This window comes from Heliconius melpomene, chromosome 12 (assembly GCF_056956725.1).
Source record: "Heliconius melpomene rosina isolate 202511_hmr_F chromosome 12, ASM5695672v1, whole genome shotgun sequence".
Classification (NCBI taxonomy): domain Eukaryota; kingdom Metazoa; phylum Arthropoda; class Insecta; order Lepidoptera; family Nymphalidae; genus Heliconius; species Heliconius melpomene.
Window position 1 is genome coordinate 13,734,407 of NC_140400.1, and position 24,962 is coordinate 13,759,368.

The 24,962-nt window shown below is 29.6% G+C and overlaps 3 protein-coding genes across 6 annotated transcripts; 2 read left to right on the forward strand and 1 right to left on the reverse strand.

Annotated features, from left to right (window-relative positions):
* Window positions 1–163: 163 nt before the first annotated feature.
* LOC146534032 (transmembrane protein 120 homolog) lies at window positions 164–9,944 on the forward strand. Of its 3 annotated transcripts, XM_085195068.1 has the most exons (9): window positions 164–402; window positions 984–1,102; window positions 3,575–3,748; window positions 3,859–3,951; window positions 4,142–4,359; window positions 4,689–4,912; window positions 5,396–5,485; window positions 8,197–8,349; window positions 9,713–9,942. In XM_085195068.1, exons 1-9 carry the CDS (start codon window positions 340–342, stop codon window positions 9,755–9,757), a joined length of 1,179 nt encoding a protein of 392 aa, XP_085051194.1. In that variant the 5' UTR covers window positions 164–339; the 3' UTR covers window positions 9,758–9,942. The 3 variants fall into 3 exon arrangements, with proteins under 3 accessions (XP_085051194.1, XP_085051196.1, XP_085051195.1); XM_085195070.1 differs by lacking the exon at window positions 8,197–8,349 and having other exon boundaries at window positions 9,713–9,944; XM_085195069.1 differs by lacking the exon at window positions 5,396–5,485 and having other exon boundaries at window positions 9,713–9,907.
* LOC146534033 (uncharacterized) lies at window positions 9,934–19,182 on the reverse strand. Its single transcript, XM_085195066.1, has 7 exons — window positions 18,832–19,182; window positions 18,528–18,753; window positions 18,258–18,452; window positions 17,677–17,742; window positions 17,023–17,177; window positions 13,917–14,010; window positions 9,934–13,764 (listed from the first exon to the last, which is right to left on the reverse strand). Exons 1-7 carry the CDS (start codon window positions 18,912–18,914, stop codon window positions 10,396–10,398), a joined length of 4,188 nt encoding a protein of 1,395 aa, XP_085051192.1. The 5' UTR covers window positions 18,915–19,182; the 3' UTR covers window positions 9,934–10,395.
* Window positions 19,183–20,987: 1,805 nt separating this feature from the next.
* Window positions 20,988–24,946, forward strand: LOC146534034 (prostaglandin reductase 1-like). Of its 2 annotated transcripts, none has more exons than XM_085195072.1 (6): window positions 20,988–21,587; window positions 22,198–22,315; window positions 22,870–23,055; window positions 23,941–24,059; window positions 24,140–24,294; window positions 24,523–24,946. In XM_085195072.1, the coding sequence occupies exons 1-6, from the start codon at window positions 21,419–21,421 to the stop codon at window positions 24,859–24,861; spliced, it is 1,086 nt and encodes a 361-aa protein (XP_085051198.1). In that variant the 5' UTR covers window positions 20,988–21,418; the 3' UTR covers window positions 24,862–24,946. The 2 variants fall into 2 exon arrangements, with proteins under 2 accessions (XP_085051198.1, XP_085051199.1); XM_085195073.1 differs by having other exon boundaries at window positions 20,995–21,587; window positions 22,213–22,315.
* Window positions 24,947–24,962: the final 16 nt, after the last annotated feature.

Sequence of the window (24,962 nt, forward strand, 5' to 3'; positions counted from 1 at the left end):
ATACAGTAAAATGAATAATGAATCCATTATCTGCCTCAAGATCTCTAGTATACGTGTATTGTATACTAGAGATCTTGAGGCAGATAGTGTATGCTCAAGATTTTGTCATATCTGTATTATTTATCTGTAGCGGAAAATCAACATCGAATTTTTGATAGATGACATAGACAGAAGGTCGTTAAAATTAATGTAACCCGTTTCATTTCCATTTCCCATTGATGTTAAATTCAGTGTTTTTGCCGCTCTGACTCGTATCGCCATGAATAAATTTTTGCTTCTTTGATTTTTAACATACGCGATTTTTAACGTTTGAAGTATTTACACAGCTTAGTTCTGAACATGGAGACCGAAGAGTGTCTAAAAGAGTGGGAAGATCTACTAGCGGATTATAAACGTTTAGATGTATGTTCAATCAGATTTTTCATATTTTAAAGTAAAATAAAAATAACAAACTTCTGTAGCTATATGTCGTTTATAATTTTTCATATCATGGCAATAAGGATAAACACACGATATTCTGAGGCTAAATATTATCTTTATTTACTTTATGTTGCTACTTGTTGTGGAATTAAATTTGCCTAGTACCAGTCAAATTTACTTAGAATATTATTGTAGTTGATAGTTTACCTTATTTTTTTCTGATTTTAGTAAAAATTTAAGATCCTAATGGAAATTAATTTCTTTTTTACTTCCAAGGTTCTATTTCTATTATGATTGTTGTATAAGTGATGATTTGCATCATAATCCATAATACTAGGGGATTAGGAAAAGTAAATAATTGTTTTTTCCAAATTTTCATAACTTCACATAAGTTTGTTATTTTAATGCTATATTTCTAAGTAATGATTGTTATGTTTACTTTACTATTATAAATACCAAATGTTTATTAAAGTAACCATGTTTAATTATACTAAATTCTTTGCAATTAGTGATTGAAAGATAATTTTAAACATAAATATTAAATAAAAAATATCTTCTTTTAGTCAATAAATAAGGAATATGCAACTAAACTTGAGGAAGTTGGAGAATTACAAGCATCATGTTTGAAAGAGCTGAACCATCAAAGATATCGGATGTCGATTATCACAACTGCCCTCAAGAGGTCAGAGATTCTTTGATTATATTATTTTGCATTGATTGTAGAAAATAACATGCAAGCATATTTACATATTAATTATTAGTAAATTCCAAACATAATTATTTTAATATTTTTGTAGCTTTTTGTGCTGTATCTCGCATATAGTAAAGTATTAAGATTCCTTCCATTTAAACAGTGCATATTGAGTGACAGACTTTATACTACTTTTTGTATTCTTTTGTTTATAGTGATAAATAATTTATAATAATAAAATACAAGAGAAAATATAAATTTAGTTACTTTGTCACTTATATTCAAAACAATAATTTTTTATAGAGCTCCTTATCGTTTTTGTTTGTGATAAAAGAAACAATAACTTATAATTTTACTAGCCTGTCAGGAAAAAATCATGGACGTATGCATTCTTTGTATTTTACATGTCCCTGCTTTGGCATGAAAATGTGAAAGCTTTTAAATTAAATAAATAGTATAATATGCTTTAATAATTTTGGAGTAATTATAACTCTATGTAGGACTGCTACATTAATTATTCACTATAAGCCTATTTCACAATTTTTGGCAAAATATTTGTTTAAATTGCATTTTAAAATGATCCAAACAATATAATTTTTATTATTCACAAATGGCACAAGGATTTCGATTTTTTTTGGCTTTAATTATTATGTTGTGGCGAAAAAACATTATGCAATTTTTTTTGTATATGAGTAATTACTCATAAGGTACAATTCTTTTTTATCACCTTGTAATCATTTATGTATTATATAATTTGAAAATGTTGGATAAATTGACCTTGGTAATGTAAATTTGAGTATATTTTTTTCAGTATTTAGCTTTTTTATATACAATAAATATAGATACATCAAATTCACAATAAATATAAATATTGATGACTTATTTCCAAAAGATATAATGGAATTAAAGTTGTTAAATAAAGATCAATAATATCTTAAAAATTTAAAATTAAAGATAAAATTATTGATTTAATAAATCCTATCTTTTAGATTAGATAAAAAAACTGACGATCATAGGTCAGTGCAGTGTAGTACAAAACAATAAATGTAAATTAATATGCTATCTATTAATAAATTGAATTAGTTTTCTGCTCTTATTTGAATTAAAAAGATTTTTATTAGTTTTACGTAAAATATATTAATGATTTTAATCTCATCTTGCATAAAAACAATAAGTTGACTTAAAAAAAAATAAGTAATTTGATCATGCACAACAAAAGTTAAATTTCACAATAAGAATGATCATTGTGGATCGAAGTCCACTTCCAGAAATGAATTACTGTCATTTCCCTGCACTGGTACTACAAAGCGCGGCGTTAATTTCTGCCATTTAATAGACAATGTCTCGAATTGAATCTGAAACTAGGTTTTCGTAGCCTAACTTGCTATATTCACGGTGTAAAGTAAACCTAAAAATATATGATAACAATGAGGATACTGAAAGTCATATAGATGACTCATTGTTTTATTAAAAATATCTTGGAATAAAATATTATTAACTTTAAAGTCACGTGACATAAAATAAATCTTTTGATTAGGAAAATATATTAGCCATTGTTTCATGCTATACGCTTATCATTCCGTACCTTGCCCTCTGATAGCGGCGATCAATTTAAAACAAGGGTCCGCTAAGTGCCGGATCTGTATAGTTACTGTCGAATGTATACTAGAAGACTTATAATATGTAAAGAATAAGCATGCATTATTTTTTTTAATAATTCAGATTTACAAGTTTTTATTAGGGTCCTAGTTCTTTTGAAATACCTAGTATAGTATCGTATAATCATCTCAAAGGCAATTTTCAAATTTCATTGAACGAAAACGATAATGTCTCTATCTCAGAAGTCTCACTATAAATACCTCCTGTATAGTCTTCTTGCCGGCTGCACAGAACAATTAATAAGGTGCTCTTATTTTTTGTATGAGAATTTAACAAAACATTCTACATATTCGCTCTGTAGTTATACACGATATTATTTATATGTAGAAGTATTTAAAGCAAAACGGAGATTTATCCGCCTGAACGTAATAGTTGCGAGTTCAAATCCCACTAGATTTTTGAAGTGAAACTTCTTCAAGCTGACATCGCGCTACCTTGTTTAACACCCGATTGGATATCAAACCAGCCAGCTCTTTATTGCACGCAGGCGAGGTTAGTGGTCGAGATCTGATCCATACTGCCTTTTCCAGGTGTAAGGCCTCCTTGGGCCTCCCGCAACAGCATTTCGATTTGTTTCTTGTATTCTTCTTGCTAATATTTTAGCATAAACTTAACTACCCAAGCTAATCAAACTGGGTGTTCTTTTAGTCAAAATAAATATTATTTTTCTTATATTCAAGTTTGAAGATCATTTTATATAATCAAAACATTTATTTTTTCAAATTAGTTAAGTAAATGTAAGTGTACGTCATGTTTAAATATTACCTAGCTAAGTGACTTCACTATTCACTTATTACGTTTAAGAATGGAAAAAAAAGGCGTAACAAAGGACGATCGGGTGGCAAATCTTGAGAAGGAGATCATGAAGAGGAAAGCAATGCTGCACGAGATTGAAGCGACACTGCCTAAACAAAACAGTTTGTATCTAAAAATCATACTCGGTAATGTCAACGTGTCTATACTCAACAAAAACGACAAGTAAGAAACTAATTATTCGTTTTTATAAAATATCTTTTTCCAAGTATGTACACATGTTACAAAAATATTTCTATATATTTTTTTGTAATATTGTTTCTTTTTTGTTTCAGATTTAAATATAAGGATGAATATGAAAAATTCAAACTAATACTTAGTGCGATTGCTTTTGTTCTCGCTGTTGGTAATTTGTCGATAGATTTTAGGTAATACTCTACTATTTAATGATTTCCGACATAAAAGATATAAAAAACAATTACCCTATATAAAACACACTAGTACATTGGAATTTTTATTACACTTTTTAAAAGCAATAAATATCTAGAATGTAAAATGAAATTAATGGCCAAGGGGAAAGATTCTTTGAGTTTCAATTATCATTCACTTATATTTCAGGCCATTGCAACTGATCCTAATATTTCTGCTAGTCTGGTATTACTGTACTTTAACAATTCGAGAGAGTATACTGAAGGTGAACGGATCAAGGATCAAGGGTTGGTGGAGGCTACACCACTTTATTTCGACAGTGGCCTCTGGAATTATACTAATCTGGCCGCAAAATGAACCGTGGAATGAATTTCGACATACTTTTATGTGGTTTATTGCTTACATAAGTAAGTATTGTGACAGATGTATAAAGGATGCAATTACACATAAGATACAATAAAAACTACTATAAACATAAATATAAGAAGAATTAAGAAGCTGTTTTATGCTTTATTCTCCGAAACATACCAATCTTTATATCTAAGTTGACGCTCCAAATTCAAATCGCTCTAAAAGTAGACATTGATGCCAGAACCTGATTTAGTCTTAAAATACCTAATAGCTATAGGTTTAATATAAATATTATTCTGAATAGCCTTCTGTTGAAAATTAAACACAATTTATATTTTTAACATATTTAAAGTGTTATTCCACACTTAGACCATTAATATTTCAGGCGTGGTACAATACATGCAGTTCAGATATCAAAGCGGAGTGCTATACAGGCTGAAGGCGTTAGGCGCGAGGCACAACATGGACATTACTATCGAAGGTTTCCATTCGTGGATGTGGCGTGGTCTCACGTACCTACTTCCCTTCCTCTTTGGTGGATATGTGTTCCAACTGTATATAGCGTACACTTTGTACAACATTACTTATCATCCAGAAGCTACGTGGCAGGTATGTGAACGATTTTATATATATATTTTTGTTATGTCTGAGGACTCGTGGCAGTTTGTGAGTTCGATTCAAGATCATGAAATATTTAATAATTTCATTTTTTTAGCACTAAGTTACCAGGTTCTCTCTGTTTACCCTGCTATGTATACGGAATATGGCGTGAGGCTAAAAAAATAAAATCTTTTAACACAATTGAAATTTTACTATGAACTTGTGAAAGAAGTTCAATATTTATTATATTTTTATAAGATTGTCTTAACCCTTAAACTCCTACCAAGAACTTAATTTTATAAATAAAATTATCTGATTTTAGAATCTAGAATATTACCATAAATCAAAATAAACTGGTTTGGTCTCTGCCCGCTTAAGGGTTAAAACATCGCCTTTGCTGAACAAATATAGTGTTATGCATTTAGTTCTTGAAATACAAATAATTTTATACATTTCCAAAAAAATAAAACGCGCACACACAAATATAAACAGGTGGCAGCTCTAAGCTTATCGTTTTTGACGATCGGCATCGGCAACATAGCTACCACCATGATGGTCTTCGCGGAGAAGCTCGGCAAGCAGGTACCCAATTGGGGACAGTAGATTTTGATGTAGACAGTGGCATGACTTAGTTCAATCATATGTTATAAGCTTAATTTAGGGAATGCAAATTTAATCTTTAATAAATATTAATTTATTAAAAAAATAACTTATTTATTTGTAATTGAATGGCAAAAGCAGAAATCTATATATTATTTTGAAAAAAAAAAATGGAATAAAAACGTAAAAAGTTTCAACTGCTAAACGACTTCTCATATTACACCAGCAGAAACTCTTCGTTCTGCTTGCCTTACGCTTGTAGAAAAATCATCATTAAGGTATTAAAACAAAATAATTCGGACAAGTTCCTTTTAGTCCACCTCAGGCTCAAGATAATTGATTTTCCCAATCGTTCATTTTTCGACCAGAATTATTCTTATACATATTGCATTCCCTAATTTAGTTTAATACATCTGTAGATAGAATTTATTTGTTTTTTAATTGCCATTTATTTTGGTTTTAATTTGTCTTCACCTTATATATTATTAAATATTACATAACTGAATTCAGTTAGGCATAACTAATTAGTTACGTAATTAGTTACCTTCGAAATTCCCATGTCTTAGTAAAGAAGTAACATTAGGTTCTGCCGTCTGGTAACTGAAAAACTGTAAACGAGTGAGTGTTTTTAATTCTCACATCTGCCTCTACTATATTTCTAAACTGTTATAGTCAATTTATTTGGCATAAATAATTCCATTAAGATCGATAAAAATAAAATACTGTAATCGCTTTTAAGAAAACGATAATCGTTGAATCGATAATGCTGATTGCATTTTTCATTGTTATATAATATTTTTGCTTCTAACAGAACGAAACAGTTATATAATTACTTAATTAGTAATATCATGAAACTCAAACTGATCTTTTTTTCGAGTTGTTGTAGTTTGTTCTAAATCATGTCACACATTATGAAAGGGCCACTTTAATTAGAATTTGGCAATCGTGTAACATTAAAAAAAGGATTTTATCAGTACCTACCTTTTTTTTGTTTCTACGTGAAATATATTTTTTATATGTTTTATAACGACATGGGCAATCTAAACATATTCAATGAATGGTATAATTATCCTAAACATAAAATCTTATTTTTTTAAGTTATACGTTTGTCTCCCACTGAGGCAGAATAGATACAATTTTTGCATTTTTATGTATTAATTTATTTTTTATAGAGGACCAAATGTTTTTGAAATTAGGTATATAGTTATATAGAATATATTATTATATAGAATGCACTTTTATATTTTTTGCCAAGCAACATTAAGTCTTTTAATTCAACATGACCGGAAGCATCTTCCATTTGTATATTTTTTAAATAATATATAATAGTAAAAAATTGTTTTCCTAAAGAAATTATTTTATGAAACTCCAAAATTTCTCTTAATCTGTTGTTGCTAATAACATTGACTTATTTCTATACATATGTATGTATGTCTTAGAAAGATCTTTGAATTATGTGATTATTATATATTATATACATCGAATCAATATACTATGTGGTATTAAGGTATACTATACATAAATATAGTTTTAAATAAACGAAAAATTTAAAACATGAACAGGTTATGTGATAGAATTAGGTTATAAATATTTGAAATCTTCTGTCTAAAAGTGTATAGTGAGTCACCATAGTTTGATAAGTGATTATTAACTTGTGGAATGCATATATTTAATTTGTAACTGAGCATGAACTTATCAAAGGATGATATGTGTAATCAAGGCACCCCAAAGTTTATTTAATTTGTAAAATGTTTAACAATGGGTAAGGTTAATGTTAGAACAGGAAGAGGCCATTTGACAAAAAAACACTAAAACAAATCTGTCCATTAAGCTATAAGAAAAAATATGTTAGTCAGTCTGTTATACCAATATACTAAATTATGTGCCACAATTCGAGAAATCAGCCAAACAAATTTTTCTTAAACTTACTTATAAATGGTCAATTATGCTTGCTGATTATGAGTTGCTAAATAAACGACTGATAGTAATTTGTATGGGATTTTTTTAAATATACGCATAAAAGTGACAGAAACAAGACAATTTATATTCTTTTTTTGTACTTTCATTACTAAGACGTAAATCATATTTTAAATCTGCCATATTATGTGTGTCAGTACCCATACATTTTTTCTATTCATTTAATTATGAAATTACTACGGCTATGGTTGCTTTTTTTAGCATTTAAAGATAATGGTTGTAATTATCATATAAACAATACACAAGTTTGCACAATTATTTATAAAAATATTTTATTATTATATAACATACTACAAACACTTTGCATAGTGCTACTACTAACTTCAGACTAGTCAAGAAAAAATTTACATTGTATCACATATTTTGTTGTTGATTACTAAATGATAATATTCATTTGTTTTTTTTTACTTATTTCTGTATGCTTTGACATGTGTTAATTATTAAGGAGTTAGTGCACATATGATCTATCATCTAATTCCACATTCTTATCTAAATAAGCTATTATAATGTAAAACAATAAATGTTGTTAGCTTAGATCATGCTTGCACTGAGTCTTCATTAATATTGTATGTACTTAAAAGATGTACATTTTATTTATCTTGTTTGTGTGTGAACCTGCGCTGTAATAATATTTGTTATTTATTTATGCTGAGTAATAAAAAGGATTTTAGTTGCAATATTTTGTTTTTAATTTTGTTTTATTCAATATTTGGCAGGTTTCTTACCTGGCGGCTTTGTTTCTTATTTTGCACTGGTTCAACATGTATACGATACTGCGAATAGTGCGAAAGAAAATGATTGGAAAGCTGAAATATGGATACAAATTGCGTGCAATCGCATATCGTCTCTCCAATGAATTGGCAATATTGGTACGTGCCGACATACATTTACTATTACGCTGAACGGGCTCGTATTTATTAAGTACGAAGGATTGCTTTGTCTACGTTTCCAGTTGGGCTTTAATTTAAAAATGAATTTTTAGTATGGTATACATGTGCATCAAATACATGTTTTTTTTTGTCTTAGAGAATGCTTTACAAAAGATGTTCCAACGCAATAAAATCTTATTTATAATTATTATTTGTTATATAAATTTTCAGTTTATAATTATTAATTGTTATATAAATATTTATTCAAGCTATTCATTTTGGTAACCATCTTTTCATGGCTCATTAATTTAATTTGCCATTTTGAAAAATAAACAGGTCTTTATGTAAGTTTTCAGGTCATTTTCGAGTAGTTTCATAACGGTTTTTTTCTAATAAGATTATTTAACCTTCCACTGCTATGTGCTTTATTGCTTTTACAGTTATTTTAATTTCTTATACAAAAACTTTGGCTGCAAAAAATATTCGTATTTTTAGTTGTTTGTTGTGAACATGCCGATTCATTTTTTTTTTTTGACAAAAAATATTATTTTCTCACCAATTCTTATTACGCAGAGCATGTTCTTATTCAAGTGTATTTATGTAAAATTTAAACGAGTTTCCAATACTACGACCATTGGCATAATTTCCTTAGCGTTTGTTCAATTTTCATATTTATTGCATGATCACATTTCAGTCGAAATTAAAGGTAAGTGAACCATAATTCTATGTCCTACTTTATTTTTATTAATGTATATAATAATAATATCCACTCATATTTATCATATTATTTATATATCATATATAATAGTTAAAACTCTGAAATTATTTGTTTTAACACAAATCTAAATTATATTCAATGTTGGTAGAAGGGTCAGTCTAGCGGTTATCTTCTGAGTGAGTTTAGCTTAAATATTTGTGTTTGCAATTAGACTAATATTGTGTTGTTACGATCCTATACCTATAATCACATTCTATTCATAATTCTTGTATATATTTTTATATTATGTAAATCATTGCTTTTCTAGACTAGATTAACTAAATTAATTGAAATGGATTATGCATTATCAATAATAATTGTTTACTCTTTTTACTGTTAGTAAAAATTGCACAAAACATCGAGATAAATGAAAATTTACAAATTCCTATACACACACAAGTCAATGTTTGGATAATCAAGTCTCTCCAATTTAAGAAATAAAATTACTTTTCGTGGATTTTGTGTTATTGTATACAGTCTACTACAGTATTTAAACAATAATATGAAAATAGCACGCTGAAACCCGTTAAAAGTAGTTTTATATATTGTTCTTGTAAAAATGTGCTAACATTGTATGTGGTTCTCATTTTTTTCAAATGGTTCCAGGATCATAAGTGGCGGCAGAATAAAGTAGAGGCAAAGACTCCTTAGAGGCTTAGACGGTGTTGGACAAATATCTTATCAAATATACATTATCGTTATAGATGATAGGCATATAAATATCTTTATATCTGACTATTTAATATATTTTGGTATTCAAGTATTGGGACTGTGGGTATGTTATGTATAATATGGGTGTAAATACAGTTTATAATATTAAACAATCATAAACAAAAAATTTTTATTCTCATTTATCACCTATAGAAATTAATATCTTTCTGACTTTTAAATCAACAAAAGAAAAATTAAATCATAAATAACTTAGGAACAATCATGTTTTTGTAAATCTTTAACAATATTTTATGCAAAATGTAAATTCTGAAATTTAAACATGGCTTTTTTCGTTCTATGTACAACTTAAATGTACTTTACCTCCATTACATTTACTAATTGTAAACAATCTTGTTAAATGTCCGAACGCGGATAATAAATGTAATGCGCAATTTATAAATCAAATAGTTATAACTTCTATAATTAACATATGTACTACGTATAGGTAAGTACTACACATAGCCTAACTACTTTAGCAGTATTATGACAAAGTTTAGAATATATGCTTGCCTGAAGCGGTATTCTGGTTTCAAAATAATTCTTATTTAATCAACATGTTATATTATGAATTAAATATATTAACTCGGATCGTCGTCACTTTCACTTTGAGATTTATCATTGTAGTCGTCTACACGCGGCTTTTTCACTAACAGTCCTTGTCTCTGTAACTTTTCAAGAGCATCTAATGTGTTCTTTTTTGCAGTATTGATAACTTTCTTTTCTTCCGCGTGGACGGCTTGCTTTGAACAGGTTTTTGCAACCATGAGCCCAGATATGTTATTTATTTTATTTAGTTGCTGTTGAGAACTGGTACTGACTTCGCGCATCTGCATCGCAGTGACCACACCTTTACCTTTAATGGTTTTAGTTACACTAGAATAATTTGATTGACTTTGAGATGCCGACATATACTGCACCGTTGAATCGTCCAAAGGACTCCCCAAATCCATAGAAGACATAGCAGATTCTTTTGGTTTCTTAAAGCAGTTAAAATGTCCGGTTGCTTCATCTGCAACCCTTTTCGTGGCTTGATTTAATGCGAGGGGAGATATCTTTAGTTTTCCTATCATGTGGCTTTTATTATTATTATTTTGCGGACTAGATTTAGCAGGGGCAAGTTTTCGCACTGAAGACGTACTGGGAACTGGATTTCTTAGTAAATTGACAACCCCGCGTACAGGGACCAGCTGATTTGAAGGTGTCACAGTAGATGGAGCGGGGTGTCTCATAGGAGTTACGTTTCTTATTCTCGTGCCGACTGCTGGCGACGGTCTCACGATAGTACCTTGTGCTCTATTAACCATTCTTTGTGGGCGCATCATAGGTCTTTGAGGTCGAATATTGCTACTTTGCACCATTTCATTACTTGATTGGTTAACAGTTCTTATCGTTTTTGTAACTGTCGTCGTAACTTCTTCAATAACTGTTTGAGATTGAAACTGTTTCACCGTTTTAACGATTTGATTGGATGAAGCGCTAACATTTTTGTGGAGTGTTTGATTCATGGATGAACTGCTTTGATTTGTTTTATTAGATGGTCGGCAGTACTGTGAGGGAATCCGTTTTGATTGTTTAATTGCAATTTGTTGATTATTACTATCTTCAAATACTTCTTTTTCTGAGGTATAACTTGATTCGTCTTCAGAATCAGTTTTTTTGGCGCTCAAGGATTTTATTGTTAAATTTTTATTTATTTTTTTAAAATTCTCTAAGCATGTAGGTGTTGTGGAAGTTGTAGATTCTTCTTGTTTTTTCACCATAGCACTTTTAATTTGCTTTTCAAAATCTGCAAAATCTTCATCGCTCTCCATGTGGTTATCTTCATTTTCGCTATTAGATGCATGGGGGGATTCGACTATCGCATCTGTTCTGCTGTCGGGACACTCACTATCACTTACATCATTTTCATTTAATTCAGTAATTTTTAATTTCCCTACTACATAGTTTTCTGACTCACTATCATTAGCTTCATCTTCATCAAATTCATCAAAGCTACTGCAATGTTCATTGTTTGTCATGTTTGGAGAATTGTTTGATGTTACAGTAATATTACCACCCAAATTTTTAAGTTTATTTTGTAGATTTATACTTTTCTGTACATTTGGTGAATGTTTACCAAGTTTCACATGTTTTTCATTTATAACTTCTGAACGGGTATTCGTATGTATGATTTTTTCGTTCTTTACCTCACTTATATTCACATTTTGTTGGTTCGATTTAACTATTATATTTTTATTTAGATTCCGCAAAGCATCTAAGGTGCGATTGGGTTGCTTGTCTTCAACATCACTATCCGAATCATCTATATTAAAAATTTCAACGTCTGAAGAATTTTTCTTAGCATTCGACGGTGATATTTTTACTGTCTGATTTAATGTTTTTACGTTTGGTTTAGGTTGACTGACGTTTTTGACAGAAGCTACAGATTTTGCAGTTACATTTGTAAGGCGCTTTAAGATATCCAAATTAGTCGATACCGATGATGCTTTATTTGAATGTTCTTCATTTTGCAATTCATCATCATGTCCTGTTTTATTATCAATCACATTATTGCTTTCATAAACTTTCTGTTTACTTTGGCTAGTTGGTAAGTGTCTAATTTTTAATTTAACTCTACGAATATTACTACTAGGACCTTTGAGTTCTTCTAACTTAATAAGATCTGAATCAGAGTTAGTATCATCAAAGTCGTTAAATTCATCGCTATCAAAGTCAGAGTGCATGTGTTCTAATGGAGAGATCTTTGAAGGTTTTACTATCACTTGATTTAATATTTTGATAGATTTGTTGGCATTTTGTTCTATAGGAAAATGCTGAGAAATTGCAGGTGTTTTTGGAATATTTTCTTCTACTATATCTGAATGTGCATCTTCAACAATATTCTTGTCAATAGTTTCTTTCGCTACTGGACTTTTGGGTTGATTCACTGGCTTCACAGTTATTAGATGACTCAAATGTTTTAAGGCATTTAAAGTGTCGTGTGCGAGATTATTGTCATCTTTACGAAAAGGACTTTTTGTTTTCTCATCAACGTCCATGTCTTTTTGTGAAGATATTTCATCTCGTTCTATTATTTCATTGGCTACTGAAAAATCATTTTTTAAATCTTCTATTAAACCAGATACAACTGGACCAATCAATAATTTATTTGAAATTTCATCATTTTTAGCTTCTGATGGCGATGAAGTTATATTGCTAGTATAACTAGTACTAGATTCAATTAATTCTGAAGTATGAAGTTTACTTGTGTCATTTCTAATAGTGGTTTCGTCAGAGGGAGTGTCTTGCAAGTTTGAATTAGAATCAGGAATATTTTCAGTATCACTTTGGATGTTGTCAGCAATTTCGCTATCAGTGATAGACATATGTCTATTACTGCTATTATCAGTGTTTATAAGATTTGAAACTCCTTTGTTATTACTAAAGTCTCCATTATTTTCATTTGAATTGTCAGTATTGTCGTTTTTGTTGTCAAGTGCATCTTTGCCTGTATGTAAATTCGGAGTCATACTTTTTTTTACTATTTTTATTTGACTATTTCCCTGATTTAGCAACTTTGATAATAATTCGTTATGATTACTTGTGACATTTGCCCTGGTTACCTTAATATTTTTTTTGTAATTTTTATCAATTTCATTTGATTGATTTTTAGGTTTTGATGTAATAGTAATGCCGTGCTTTTTCAACTTTGCTAGGTCTGCATTAACTGCTTTAGATTGCCCTTTCATAGGAAATTTTTTACCTTGAACTTTTTTTAGAACAACTTGTGTTGGTACTTCCTCTATTCCCTGAACGTCGAGACCATCGCCAAACACATCCTTATTCATATTTAAAAATTCATCTAGAGTTATTGCTGGCTTTTTGGATTTCTTATGTTTTTTGTGTTTTTTTGATTTAACTTTTGGTTGATTGTCTCCTGTATCCATCACCAATTGCAAAAAGCTGTCCTATAAACAAATTATATATTTAATATTTGATTGATTTCAATTAACACAAAATCTTATTATAATTACAATTTTTTATTTCTATACTCTAAAATTAATAATTTATGCTAAAAAATGCTTTATGTACTGTAAATATAATGTGTAATTATTCTTACAATGCCATCAGGATTTAGATTAGAGATGTCTTCTTCTACTTTCTCCATAATTGGTGCCACTGCTTCGAGTGAAAAATCAGTCACATGCTCTGCTCTGCAAATATAAGTAATAAAGTGACTTACATTGATTAGTAAGACAACAATAAAGATTACTATAAAAAAACTAGAAGAAATTAATGGTCCGAGGACTCTCTACTTTCTGTTCAAATTCATTACATGTGGCAGCACTGTTCAAAGCTCAATGCCATACCTTGCCATAGCATAGAGAAATGAAATAATTTATTACACTAAGTGGAGGTTAGATACTGCTCTACTGTTCCATAATGGTAATACTAATTAAAATTATTAATAAAACTTTTTGCATAACTAATTTGAAATCATTTTAAACCCCCGACATAAAGAGAGGATTGTGTGTTATAAGTTTGACGTGTCTATGTGTGGCACGTCAGCTCCTGAATTAATGATTTTAGTGGAGTTTTTTTAAACACACATTGTGATGGTTCTTAGCTAGGCTTTATGAAAATCGGATTGGTAATTTAAGAGCGTTGTGAAGATGAGGTAGTGATATTCTTGGTTGGAGCTTTTTAATGGGGCAATGAGTGAATCTTTATTTCCTCTATGTTACACTCATAAGTTTGAATTATTAACTTCCAGCAATAGAAACTGACATTTTTTCATTTATTATACTTAATATGAGTGCCATTGAGGTGGAATTCCCCACATTTGTCTGTGCACCTGGATGCCAGAAGAGAAAAGACTTGAAGTGTCTACTTTTTGTTTCAGATGAATCCTGAGATATATGTTGCTTTATTTTATTATTTATAAAACCAAATTTCATAATTATAACATTAGCCTCATCCTGTATCCCCCAAATAGCAGAGTAGGCAGAATACATTAATTAATTCATTACTTTGTGTGGGAATCGAATACACAACCGTCACGACACGACAGTCACACGCTGTGCTACTAAATTAAAAATTTAAAAATTTTTAAAAGTTCGTGGAAATTTTGATTTCTTTTCTTGAAATCTTTTTGGTAATCGCCTCAAAGTGTATAATTTCATTATGCCTCATTCACAAAGGCTACTGCAAAGGAATTTATTAGTTTATAATAATTATGATTTAAATTTATTGATTTCATCGACAATGAAATGTCTTTTATAATTATATACACAATTTTTATTAAACTGCACTGTACAATGTTTAATTTAATAAAATTTTAAGTGAAAAGAAATGAATATAATAATCAAAAATAAAGATTGTTTTCATATTTAAAGCCAGAAATATTTTAAAAATTAACACTAATCATACCATGGCGGGTCAAATGACCCAATTTAAACTTTGAGTGTTAATTTCTTAGAAATTGAAATAAAAATTCGCCATTTGCTTTACGACTTTTATTAGACAATACAGCGAATGTGTTTTTTAAGATTTACTTTTCTCTTATAATATTTTTACTGAGATATATATGTAATGTGCCTTAATTACCACAGCGGGTCATTTGACCCGCTCAAAGATTCTATATCTCGATTTGTATGTATTGTGATACACATCATTGTAATGGTTATTTTTGTTATAGCATCATATAATGCGCATATTGGCTGGCGGATAAATAGCCAATCCCGTTCTACTCCCAGCGTATGTGTATGTAGCGTAAGCGTAAGAATTACAATAAAATTTTCAAGTTATAGTGTTGTTTTGCGAATCAAGAATTCTTATTTCATAATTTTACTGATAATTCTTATTCCCAAAATATCGAAACATTCAAGATATTTGAAATTATTAGGAATTATGAGTATCATAGATGAAGAGTGGTAGGAATTTAGAAGGTAGTTCGAAATTTGAATAAAAACTATAAAAAACTGAAGTGGATAACATAGAAAAATAATATTTATTTGACACTACGGACGAATGTGAGGTCTCAGGTAAGTAAAATATAGGCGAGAATATTTTGAATGTAAATGAGAAAAAGATTATTGTCGAGTTCAGAAAGTAAAAAATGACGCGGTAGCCCGATATACAGAAATTGCAGATAAAATTGATAGAAGGCTCACCACCTGAACAAACTCAAATTTATGATGTTTTAGGGAGGTTGAAGGCCTGGTAGCATATACTAAACGATATATTATGAAAGACAAGATATTATTTATTATTATTATAGGGGCATTTTCTTTGATTATTGATAATCACGTAATGGTGCACATATACAAAATGCAAGAAAAAGCCTTTCATTTTCATCTGGCTGGAATCAGCACAAAGGGTTTTATACAAAGTAACCACCGGCGAAAAAATCTCTAAACAATATTTTTTTGTTTTTTTTTTTTAAGTTTTTTTTATGTAATTAATTAATTAATTTAACTTATTCATTATTATTTTAAAAAAACTATATTTTATTTATGTATACAATTGGCCTAAATTATGTATTTTTCATTCATCATAATAATTTATGCATTTTTTAAAAACGGGTCATTTGACCCGCGTCGCTAGAAATAGGAATACTGAGTATTGGTATGATTAGTGTTAAATTACAAATTTGAAACGTCTAAAAAAGTTACTTTCGTATTTTTTATTAATTTTGTAAAGTTGGTAAAATAATCAAAAGATTATTTTGTTTCTGTTATATTGAATTTTTGTATTTTAAATATGAGTAAACCTGGACCAAATTACACAGAAATTAAAAAGTTACATTTAAGTTTTAGAAAAATTATTTCTTTGTTTACATTTTGTCTATTGACAAAATACAATAGTGAAACCCTCGGCTCAAATCACTTCAGTCATTTCTGAGATTATCGTGCAGAAGCTCACATATTTTTTTAAAATATTGTTATCTATTACATTTATAAATTAATGTCCCCTATAATAGTTCTTTCATATACAGACAGTGATCAGTTACAATTTTATAACTTGTATAGATTTTATAGATTAAATGAGATTTTCTTAACTATTTGTTGTGTTGTAGTTTAAGTCGATTTTGGTTTAATAAATCATAAATAAAATATATTGTTTTAATATATTATCATTGTTATTTTTAATAAAAAGATATATGATATGATCCAGGGATATTTAAATTTCTGTCCAGTGCTAGATCCTACATTCAATATACTTACATTTCATTTTTTTCACTATATAAATCATCTGTAGAATGGAACATGAGATGTACTTCATATGCATCTAAGTGGTAGAAAATTGCTTCACATAAGGGACATCTTAAAATATCACTTGGACTTTGATTTTCATCACCATGGTCATCAGTCATGTGTTTCTGTAAATATATATAATTATGCTATTATATAGATGATTGATTATACTTGATACATTTATTTTTGAACAACAAAGCTAGCATAATAGCTACAATCTAGTGCTTGGACACCTAACTTTTCTTTGGCAGAATTAAGCTGCACTTAACTCATTACCAAGACTAGGAAATGAAAATAATTAATTTTAAACTATATAGTCAGAAACTATGCTGCTACACCTCATGGTGCTGCAAATAATAATTTGAATCCATACAACAATTGTAAAAATTATCATATAAAAGAATATAATTATTTAATAATAGCAGTTATATGCTTGAAGACTGTGAGTTGTTTCCAGCTAAGGGAATTGAATTGTTGATTTATCATAACAAGGTGCAGTATTGAGTCAAGTTCCAATCCATCGGCATGCAATAACTCACATTAGGGTGGAATGGAGTGTCCTGATACTATGTTTTCTCTGCCTACCCTGCTTTATATGTATTCATAATAAAAAAAACTACTTACATGTAAATTAACCTTATTATTATATTCTTCACCACAGAAAGAGCAATAATAAACTTGTACCATTTCCTAAAAATAAATAAATATTGCTAAGCAACATTAAATTAATATTTATTTACAGCATTAACAAAAAATAATCAAATTTAATTAAAAATGTTTAATTTGATGTTTGACTCCATTATTAGTGATGATTTTTTAACATGACATAGTTGTAGATAAAATTTACCTTATGTATTTTTTTTATTTTAAGCAACATTTATTTTAAGATAAAAATGTACTATAATAACAATACATGAACAAAAAATGTACAACAGCAATAAATATTTGGAAACCACATTTAGATTTATTATTTACTTATACATTTCTTGATTATCTTTAATATCTTTGTAATTTTATTTTAGTATAATTATAACTTTATCAATTACAGCTATTATCTTATTTTTTTATATTATACAATAAATAAAACAACAACTTATTTACTATTACCATAAAAAGGATGTTTGTACTACTTTAACTAAGTATGTAAATATTTATTAATAAAACTATGTTCACATGTTTTTATGTAGATAAATAGAGAACAGTACCTGATTATAAGTTTTAACTTTTTTTGACTGGCCTATACTTGGTAATTCTGTGTCTTGGCGGTGGAAAAATTTATTATGATAAATCATTGCAGATGGCTCAAAAAATTCTACTTCACAACAATCACAGTGAAAATCCTTCGTATCGGAAGGTTGATCATTTTCATGATTTGATTGTATATGCTTATTATAGAGATGCTGAAAAAAAATATTACTTATTAGTTAAAATTCTATTAGGAGAATTTAAATATTATTTTTATTTTAATGATTTACCTTCATTGTAAATAGTTTGCCACAAAATGGGCAGAAATATTTAGCATCATGATCTGGATGGGCTTTATGCTTATGTGTTATTGCTTTAGAAATAGTAGGAAACACTTCTTCACACACATCACAATTAACTGTCTCATTTTCATCAGATAATTTTTCATCATAAGTGTCTTTTTGAGGCTTGCTTTTATTCTTGTTTGATTGATTGAAATTAGGATCACCATGTTTCCTAAAATAATACTTTTTCTATGAAGATATTTAAACAAAAATATTAAATAAATATTTTATAATAATATCAACACTTTACCTAAAGTGAACTTGTAAAGTTTCTTTGTCGTCAAATACTTCTTTACAGAACACACAATCAAATTTTTGTTCGGTTGTCATCATGAAAACATAAATATTTTATTTTATCTTAATCACTAAAGGAAGCGTCTGTGTATTTTGACGGTGACCACCATCATTTATCCATTTCTTACACTTTAAAGTATAAGCTTACGAATATGAGTTTAATTAAGTTTTTTTTTATTGTGACTACAAATTATGGTTTATCTAATAACTTATTTTTGTGTGTAAAACATATTTATATAGAACTTTAAATAAAAGTCTATAATTATTATCCCTTCGCTCAGTTTACGTACTACAGCTAGGTATAAAATATTATTCTATTTTAGTCTTTGATGCAGTCAGTATTGCTATTATAATTCTCACAAATATTCAATCATAGAGTAAATAATTTGTAAGTATAAAATGTCCGGTTAAACGGGTTGAATAGACATAAAAATGATTAAAGTTTTTAAATAGTAATAATATTATTATCTATTAATTTTCTATTATCTTTTTATTATTTTATTCGGGGCGCAGAGGCACAAGGTGTGGCTGAAAATGTGACAAGTTGTGGGTTCGATCTCTATCGCCGATCGTTCGATCGAATGATTATTTCAATTAATATTTTTATTTCTTCGCTCTGGTGTCGAGGCAAAACCGCGGCGTTGAATTCTACCACTTATCACGCAATGCCTCCAGGATTCGGCGTAAAGTGTGGAACAGAGTGGTTCAATACAAGGCTGAAAGGCTGCTGTGTGCGGGATAAAGAGTGAAGATACTTGATTTTTTTTTTTTTTTTTTACTATGCACGCACATTTTCTCCAAAAAAAGACGCCATGAAATTAGATAATCATACTCGTACTAATGTTAACATATTAGTTTTTGGTAAGAAGATTGAATTTAGGTAGTGGCAGCAATGCAACTCTTCTAAAAACAAACTCTAGTACATTTTAACTAAGCGTGCTAGTAAAAAAGCTGTAGCCAGAGCCCGTAAAGAAAATTTATCATCCCTATGTTCTATATTTGTCTTGAAATAAAGTGTTCAAGTGTAGCGAAATGTGAAACCCAGTCTTTAACCCAATCATAGCCACCCCAATAATGTTTGACGCAATCTGACGTCTATGTATGACGAAATTGCGGTTCGATATTCCGATTGAGGCGTAGAAATCTTAAGGCTTAGAGCGAAATTTCAAACTTACTGACCTTTTTAACTATATCATAAGCAACGGAATGATGCCACATCCGTGGTGACATAGTTTTACTATCTCTATTTACAAAAGACGGGGCAAGTGTTTAAAAGTACTGTATAGAGGCGTTAAAATAATGGCTCACACCATGAACCTCTTTGTGCGCACGATTGATAATATCCGATCAGATTGACTAAGGTTCTGCCAAGAGTGTATTGCCTCTCTGTTTCAACATTGATTTTAGGCTGGATGAGGCCATTCGATATCGTTTTTCCTTAGAACTTTGATAGAAGGAAACAGATCAAATGAAGAACTATAGAGTATGTAGCCTCTCTAGATCCTAAAAGTAGTTTTTGGTATTTTGATCAAATTGAACTCTGAAACTGAAGTCACTAAGGAATTCAATATAAGCTGCAGCGTTGAGTATCCTTTGGGATCGTTGTCGGTTACACCAATTACTTTCCACTTAGGGGTTAGTGTTGTTCACAAAGATTCGGCTTTTACTCCATTCTTATTCATGTAGATTACTACATAGATACTGTCTCAGCTCACATCCAGGACCACCCTCCAAAGCTGGTAATGTGAGTCGATATAGTCACTGATCAGAGCCGTGTCATGTTGGAGCAAAAAGTGAACGGGTATTATAGTATCGTAAAATTTGTGTCGGTATCGAAAATACCGGTTTTGCTAGAATAGTCCGTAGTACTGTGAACCTTATATTTTGGCAACTCTTGGGTGTTTATAGAGATACGAGGGTTTTTTTAATGTTAGCCCTAGCCAAAATTATAAAATTTTTATGAAGGTTCCATTTACCTTCATCACAGCGTTTTATTGATATCATTTACAGGGAAACGTCAATACAGATGTGATATGGTAGGTTGAAGGTCAATTTATTCAAGGTTCCATAAATAGCTGTCTACTTCACAAAAGAAGTGTAGCCTTTGTAATTTGCAGTTTATCGAGAAACTAAAAGATGTCGCTTTTGTTTTAAATTGTAATAACATTTAAACTGCCAATTATTTATTAGCTACAGCCCTATAGGCACTGATTTTATGTGGTATATTTGATATTTCGACATGGACATAGTATTTATTAGGACATACGAAATATACTATACTTCATTTTCACAAATTTAATTTGTGTAAATTATGATAATTTCATACCTAGTAGCTAGAGTATTTTTAATTATTATAAGCAATCATCTTTTGTACAGCAAACACCGACTACTAAGTGTGATAATTTTAAACTAGTCATTGATAAAGACGGTCGTACACCTAACCTAAAACCCTGACATTTATTTATGTTAATTTAAAGAGTAAACATTGTCGTGTTATACTGTAACTTTAGATTTTTTAATATTGGTTATTATTATAACTTTTCATGATGGTGAACGTGTTCTCTACAAATTTTATTATAAAACGTTTTTATTCTGGTGTCTCTAACAAGATAAGAGCGCAAAAGTATGTACTTACTAAGTATTTTGAAGGGGAACCGAAAAAAAATGATTTCGAAATTGTGGAAGAAGAGCTACCTGAACTTAAAGATGGGGGTAAGCGTTTAATTATTTTATCAATTAGTTTAGCAAACAGAATCTTAAAACATTAAATAAAAAGATAATTATTTATGCTATTAAACATTTATGTATGTTAAAGTTAATTTAATTAGTGTTGCTAGTTAAATGTTGTTTTTATTGTTATATTGTTATGAAAAAATAATTAGCAAAAAAATTCTTAATATAAAATATACTACTTTTATCCTATGTATAAATATTTAATATGTAAGAAATAATATAAAGGAGACTTAATATATATTTAAAAGTTTATTTCTGCTGTGTATACATAATGTAGCTAGTCATAATTAGCATAATTAGCTAGCTAGCTAGGCATTATTAAATGCCCGGGAGTCACTTGGCCCATAACATAAATAACATTACTATTTTAATATAATTATTCATGTTTTTTTTAGCTTCACACTGTATCCCGTGCACAGCGGGGTAGGCAGAGGGAACCTGGGAACCAAGTATTTGCAGTCGCCCGCTTGTGGCCCTGCTCTACGACTGGCCTAAATTTATAAAAAAATGCTATTTTATATAATGTTTTAAAATACGATCTATTAAATTGGTAATAAAAATAATAATAGCATTTCATATAATTATGAAGGTGTTCCTTTCCTAGAAATATTGACTGAAGCAGAATACCTCAGTGTTGACCCATACATGCGAGCTTATATGATTGGATATAAATTGCCAGCTGAAATGATTGGCGGTCAAGTAGCGAAGTATGTATCATGAATTACTAAAACGTGGCCTTTCCAAAGATATCATATACATATTATAAGGCCAGTGTATGATGAGTCTCTCGTCATAGATTATCCAATATGTATAGAAAGTCTTGTCCTAAGGACGATTCTCAAGAGGCGCAGGTTCAAATCTCGCTATATTAAAATTTTTATACGTGTTCTAAATAAGTATTAAAGTAAATATTATATTTAGTTGGCACAGTCCTTGACTTACGTAGTTTCAAATTACGTTAAATAATATTCTGACAATATTCCTCAAATGTACGTATTTTATTGTTTCCGCGCATGAGCTAATTCACTTTTTGCGATGCTAATTACTAACGCTCGAGAACCTAATATGACGTGAGTACGAGAACTGCCTGTATCTAAAATTGTTTAATTAAAAGTACTGCATTAAATAAGGACTATATACTCGTACATATTTTTAATGAATATATTGCAGAACATTTTTTATTTATAAGCTTATCGCGTCACGATAACTGCTATTTTTGAAAAAAATATAACAAAATTCTTAGCAAATTAATATTTTACAGGGTTATTGAGAGTCGTAATAAGGATATTCCCGTAGGTAGCTATATAACCGGTATGCTTGGATGGTGTACCCATAAAATAATCAATCCTAGTATTGTTAATCCTGCAAGTTTACTACCATTGACCGTCGTACCAGATATCAAGCCACATCCAATATCCTTAGCGTTAGGTATCCTTGGCATGCCTGGGTAAGTTAATGGACCAGGGTAGTTATACTCTGATTTTTCTTTTTTGAAATAATACTTCTACTTTGAATGGAAGACATTGTGACGAATCACATTTAGTACAAAGTCCAGTAATAAAATATATTTTTTACTTTTCGTGGAAATAAAAAAAAATTGAGTGTCTGGTTATAGTATCTGCATTTGAATAAATATTGCCTTGAAAATTTGCTATTTATCACTGTTGTATTAGGAGTTTTGGTATTGTTATTACGCTATAATTTAATCATAGTCTCTAATAACCCTTGCCAAATGGGGACTTTGGTAAATCGAACCACTGCTGTAGAACAAATATTAAACGTGAGACAAATGTTCTAGAGCAGTGGTTCCCAAAGTGGCCCCAATGGACCCTCAAGAGTTTCCAGTATAATTTCAGGAAATGATTAAAAATTATTTGGTTTTATTAATTATTAAAATTATTAATTATTTGTATGTAAAACGATGAAGACTATAATTCGTTATCTAAAAAAATCAACTTCACGCTGTACCTTACACATAGCAGGGTAGGCAGAGGAAACCTAGTGGTAACACACTCCGTTCCCCATTTTCCGATGAATTGCGGCATGGAGGCATTGCCTGTAAAGTGGTTGAACTCAACGCCACGCTTTGCCTCGACACTAGAGCGAATAAATGAAACCATAAATATAAATAAATGAACAATGCCGGTCTAACGATTGTGGGTTATATTTAATGTTTTTCAAAGGAGAAAAATTCAATAAAATTCTAAATAAACTTAAAATACTAAAAAGAGTAAATGAAATACTAAATGCAATTCACAAATAAATTTGTACTATATATTAAATACATAATGTATACGGATATGTATATAATATTTTGATTGTCGCATTCCAGTAATACAGCGTACTTTGGCCTGAAGGAAATTTGTACGCCAAAACCTGGAGAAACTATAGTCATTACCGGAGCCGCAGGAGCTGTTGGCTCTCATGTTGGGCAAATTGGCAAAATATTAGGTACAAACTATTACATTAAAAAAATGTTATTATCTTTATTTAACGTGCTTCAAAAAAAAATATTTGTGTATTTTTTGCAGGTTGTCGAGTAATAGGTTTTGCAGGAACAGATGACAAATGTCACTATTTGGAGAAAGAATTAGGTTTTGACCATGCATACAATTACAAAACTTGTAAAATTAGAGATGCTTTAAAACAAGGCGCACCAAATCGTGTAGACTGTTATTTTGATAACGTATGTATTAATGCTTACTATGATTAGCTGGTATTTCTTCTTAGGGATTTATCATAATAAAAAAAGTAATAGGTACAATATTTTTAGAAAAGTATAAAAAAAACTGACTATTGTAATGCAATAATACTGTACTCCATTTTGTTTGTACTGTACTCCATTAATTTGCAATTATTTAGATTTAAGTACGAGGATAATTTTTAAGTTCATAATTTTTTAATTTTGCGACAGGTTGGAGGTGAAATAAGCACTACTATTATGAATCATATGAATAAATTTGGCAGAGTGGCGGTCTGCGGTTCTATTTCATCATATAATGACATAACATTGCCTAAAGTATCAATTGTGCAACCAGCGATTGTTTTCAAAGAGCTCAAAGTTGAAGGATTTTTGGTGCACAGATGGCTAGATCGGTGGCAAGAAGGAATAAATGAAAATCTGAAGTGGTTGAATGAAGGAAAATTAAAATATCAAGAAAAAGTATATTATGGCTTTGAGAATATGGTAGAAGCGTTAGTTGGAATATTAAGAGGCGAAAATACAGGCAAAGCCGTTGTCAAAGTTAAATGAAACATAATTTAAATAACAAATTAATTAATTTTTAATTTAAATTATAATTTAATAATATTTTGTATGAAATAAAATATGCAAATCGTATAGATGTTTTTATT

Bases quoted from the DNA above. Each gene is read 5' to 3' on its own strand.
- LOC146534033 (XM_085195066.1), bottom strand. From the start codon at position 18,914: ATGATGACAACCGAACAAAAATTTGATTGTGTGTTCTGTAAAGAAGTA. The intron at 18,754-18,831 runs GTAAAGTGTTGA...GTATTATTTTAG, and splicing joins ACTTTACAAGTTCACTTTAG to GAAACATGGTGATCCTAATT. The intron at 13,765-13,916 runs GTAAGAATAATT...ATTTGTTTATAG, and splicing joins ATCTAAATCCTGATGGCATT to GACAGCTTTTTGCAATTGGT.
- LOC146534034 (XM_085195072.1), top strand. From the start codon at position 21,419: ATGATGGTGAACGTGTTCTCTACAAATTTTATTATAAAACGTTTTTAT. The intron at 22,316-22,869 runs GTATGTATCATG...AATATTTTACAG, and splicing joins ATTGGCGGTCAAGTAGCGAA to GGTTATTGAGAGTCGTAATA. The intron at 23,056-23,940 runs GTAAGTTAATGG...GTCGCATTCCAG, and splicing joins GGTATCCTTGGCATGCCTGG to TAATACAGCGTACTTTGGCC.
- LOC146534032 (XM_085195068.1), top strand. From the start codon at position 340: ATGGAGACCGAAGAGTGTCTAAAAGAGTGGGAAGATCTACTAGCGGAT. The intron at 4,913-5,395 runs GTATGTGAACGA...AAATATAAACAG, and splicing joins ATCCAGAAGCTACGTGGCAG to GTGGCAGCTCTAAGCTTATC. The intron at 5,486-8,196 runs GTACCCAATTGG...AATATTTGGCAG, and splicing joins CGGAGAAGCTCGGCAAGCAG to GTTTCTTACCTGGCGGCTTT.